This window comes from Dipodomys merriami, unplaced genomic scaffold (assembly GCF_024711535.1).
Source record: "Dipodomys merriami isolate MVZ:Mamm:240054 unplaced genomic scaffold, mDipMer1.0.p SCAF_7, whole genome shotgun sequence".
Lineage (NCBI taxonomy): Eukaryota > Metazoa > Chordata > Mammalia > Rodentia > Heteromyidae > Dipodomys > Dipodomys merriami.
Window position 1 is genome coordinate 33,400,811 of NW_027206290.1, and position 4,190 is coordinate 33,405,000.

Below are 4,190 nucleotides of genomic sequence, written 5' to 3' on the forward strand. Positions count from 1 at the left end.
GAGGGTGGTAGGATTGCAGTGTCTCCTTTTCAAATACACATATCTTGCCTGCTCACATTCATTAAGAGTTCCCACAATCTCATCCACAACTAGCTTTTCACATTATCTAGGAAGAAGATAAGGAGATGGCTCCACAATTTTCAATGAGAATAAAAGATGTGAATCCAAATAGACCTGGCCCAACTGTTCCTGCTTTTCTTAAAATGCTAGAAGCTCAGGAAACGAAACCTTCACCAGAGAGATTCAATTTCTTCCACTCTTTCCTAATTTGGGGGCTACACATACTTCCTGGTAACTTGTCATGCACAAACAGTGGGCATGCTACCCCTAAAGAAGAAAATGTGTGCATGCTTAAGTTTACCTTTAGGCCCATGTGGTGCTGGGTTTGTAGGCTTGCAGAATCCAACTATTGTGGAGCCGTGATCCACTGGTCCGGGAAGCCAGGTGAAAGTGTGCCACAGGATGGGATCCCCTGCAGAGATTCTCTCCTGGGAAAACTCCTGGTAAAATGATAGGAGTAGAGCTGTGGGAGTGAAGCCTCAATAGGGACCTTGGAAAGGAAAAGCATCATCCAAGGGCCATGCCAGTCTTTCACAGGAACTACAGAGCAGTCACACCACCTGCCACCTGCCACAGGCATGATGGGAGTTTTTCTACTTGAGGCCTTGATTACCCCACCTCAATCCCCTGCAGATACCCAGTGCCCTACTGGGTTTTAAACTTGCTCTGGGCAAGTTATTCTATTTTCTTATCAAGTATATTTTTAAAGTTTTTTTTTCTCCTCTGAAATGGATGTTGGAATGTAAACCCCATTGGGAAATAGTAAGAGGATGGAAGCTTTGTCTGATTTTGTGTTTACAGGTGGGGCCTCTTAGCATTTGATAAGCTCATCAGAGTAAAGCCCTGAGAACCTAACACTGGTGGGTTTATCAGTGACAGAAACCTGAGAATAAACATATACCCAGACAAATGTTTCCTGTCTCACATTAGGTCATAATACCTGCCCTGTTCTACTCTGGCACTCTATCAGCAGCAAGGCCATCATCAGATGTGATGTCTCAGCCTTGGATTAGGACTACGAGCCAAAAGAAATCTCTTTTCTTGACCCCTTACCCAGTCTGCACTAATGTGTTACTAGTAACAGAAAATGGGTGTACACATAAAGTTAGTGAGATGCTAGTCATCCCTAATGGGCAGAATACGCCTCCACAAGGAGAGAATTTGGCTTTGGAGGTGAAAACTGTGTGAAAACTGCTTCCTAGAAGCAGAAAGCTGGGATCTGATCCGTGTTTGTGGCAACTGCCAGGGTGAACCACATCTAGGAAAATGCTGCCCAGGTAGATTGCAGTGTGCAGTGTATACAAACTGGTATTTCTGGAGGAGACTTTCTAGAAGTATGCCAGTAATATTATAGTAAGATACCATTTTAGCTTTTCAGCCACTTCCTGAGCACAGGATAAATAGGGTTTTTGTTGTTGTTGTTTCTTTTCAGAGACAACTCTGTCAAGCATATCATTGGTCACTCAACTTCTTCTTCTTCTTCCTCCTCCTTCTCCTCCTCCTCCTCCCCCTCCTCCTCCTCCCCCTCCTCCTCCTCCTCCCCCTCCTCCTCCTCCTCCTCCTCCTCCTCCTCTTCCTCCTCCTCTTTCTCCTCCTCAATCTCCTTAAGGGTTATGGGAAATGCTTTAACAGGAGGAGTAACAAACCAATAGCTCACAATAGGCTTCTCCAAAGGGTCTCCTTCACCAATCATGAAGAGAGAAGTTAATGGCAGAAGGAAGTTTATAATCTACACTGGAATTCATCACTGTATACTAGACACAAACTCCTTTCCAAATAAACAAAACAAAAAAAAACAAAAAAAAACAGCAGTAAAATAAGGGGGAAATGACCTTGAAAGAAACAGGCATTGTGTGTGTGTGTATGTGTGTGTGTGTGTGTGGTCAGTACTGGGGCTTGAACTCAAGACCTCTCACTCTTGCTTGCTATTTTTTGCTTAAGACTGGTGCTGTACCCCCTCAGCCAACACTTCCACTTCCCAACTTTTTACTGGCTCATTGGAGACTTAGAGTCCACAGACTTTTTTGATCTGGCTGGCTTTAAACAGTGATCATCAGATCTCAGTCTTCTGTGTAGCTAAGGATTACAAGGGGGAATCATTGGCACCTGGCCTTCCCAGGGCATTTTCAGAAAAGAATCTCAAAGAGCTCAGATGGTTTTTAAATCTAGTTTATTCAACAGAAAGGAAATTGACCAGATTGGCTTTGATGCCTACTTTACCTCATCAACCAGGCATCTGTTATTCTAGCAGATAAAAGCAAACACAAGAGCTTTCCCCTAGTCTGCCACCAACAGGGTCCATATTGCTTGATTCACAACAGAGTCTTCTAGGTTTTCTAGTTTGAGAACGAGGACTTGAGGAAGAGCCGTTGTGTTAATGGAGATAGTTGTTGTCTGTGGGGAGAAAGGGATTTTCAGAAGCAAGAGAACTACATTCTGGCAGTGGGATGACAGGCCTAGCTGGAGTCCAGTTTCCTGTCTCAGCTTCTTTCTGAACACCAATTTCATCCAACCTTGGCATTAGTTTTCACTTTCAAAGACAAAATGACCACTTTGGAGGGTGCTCTGCTCACCAGGGGTGACTGACATCTCTCTGGGAGGAGACAAGGACGTTTTAGGAGCCATTGTCTTCTGGCTACGGGTTTTCACCTGAAGAGTCACAGGAACTACACTCATCCCTCCAGAGCTCACAGACTGATAACTGTTCTCAGCAGGGGTCTCTGTCTGAGGATGCACACGGGCCACCATGGTGCCTGCACTGGTCCCGGATACATGAGCCACGGGGGTCACAGTTTTTGCCCTAGGAGTCTCTGTCTTCCCTCTGACCATGACAGTGTGCTTTCCAAGGAGTGTTGTATCCCTTCCAGGGGTCACACTTCTATCCCCAGGGACTGGAGTCGTATTTTTGTTCTTTCCATGGCCCTCCATAGCCTCAGCCTCTCCTCCTGGAGGCAAAATCTTCATAGTGTCAGTGGTTGGTGCCTTTGTCACAGCCAGCTTTTCAGAGCTTGATCTTGAAACAGTCATAGCAGATGAGTTCTGAAATTGTGGTAAAGAAGTTGTGCTCAAGTCTAGAAAAAAAAATCAACAGAAAAAGAGATGAGATTTCTCTCTCTGTCTTGTTAACTATTGGCAGGACTAGAACCACTCTGGGGCTGATGTACCTAATCGAATACTGTGTAACTGGAGATTTTCATCGTTTATGTGCTTGAAAGCACAGACAAAAATCCCAGCACATTGAAGCCCTGTTTCCCAACCCCATCACAGTAGCAGTGCCAAGCCATGGGTCCTCAAGGGATTTGCTGCATTTCCTGTGAGTGACAGCAAAAGGAGCTGTATCCTGTGCTTAAGCCCTCATTGTGACCTCTCTGACTGAACCACCAATTGCAAGGAGAAGGTTCTTGTGTCTCCACATTCTTCGAAACACCAGGAACAAAGCTGAGGCCAAGGAGGCTCTAGATGGCAGGTTACCTAGCTGAGTTCAAGTCCTGTGTATAAAATGAGGATTATAAACAATCTAAGTATCTTTCAGTTCTTACACACTAATTTCCATCTTCTAACTGCTGGTTTGGCCTCTAGTATCAAAATAAATTATCAGGCTGGGTGCTGGTGGCTCACCTCTGTAATCCTTGCTACTGAAGAGGCTGAGATCTGAGGATTGTGGTTCAACACCAGACCAGGCAGGAAATTCTGAGAGACTCTTATCTCCAATTAACTACTAGAAAACTGGAAGTGGAGCTGTGGCTCAAAGTTATAGAGCACTAGCCTTGAAAAAAATACAAGCTCAGGGACAGCCCCCAGGCCCTGAATTCAAGCCCATGATAGAAGAGAGGAAGGAAGACAGGAAGGAAGACAGGAAGGAAGGAAGGAAGGAAGGAAGGAAGGAAGGAAGGAAGGAAGGAAGGAAGGGAGGGAGGGAGGGAGGGAGGGTGGGAGGGAGGGAGGGAGGGAGGGAGGGAAAAGAAAGAAAAAAAAGAAAAGAAAGATTAGAGAAGAAATCATGTTACATGAAGTAAGCCAAGCTTAGAGAGACAATCAGTGCATGTTTTCTCTCATATGCAGATCTAAAATACACTGGGACGTGATAAATTTTTTGGGGGGGGGTCTGGTCATGGGGCCTGAACTCTGGG

General features: G+C 45.2%; 1 protein-coding gene across 1 annotated transcript in view; it reads right to left on the reverse strand.

Moving 5' to 3' along the window:
- Positions 1 to 1,519: 1,519 nt before the first annotated feature.
- Ovgp1 (oviductal glycoprotein 1) overlaps positions 1,520 to 4,190 on the reverse strand; it is a 19,866-nt gene continuing 17,195 nt past the window's right edge. Inside the window, exons 11-12 of the mRNA XM_070007495.1 lie at positions 2,634 to 3,131; positions 1,520 to 1,683 (exon numbers count right to left, since the gene is read on the reverse strand). Of these exons, the coding sequence (XP_069863596.1) occupies positions 1,520 to 1,683; positions 2,634 to 3,131 (662 nt within the window). The remainder of the gene's footprint in view (positions 1,684 to 2,633; positions 3,132 to 4,190) is intronic.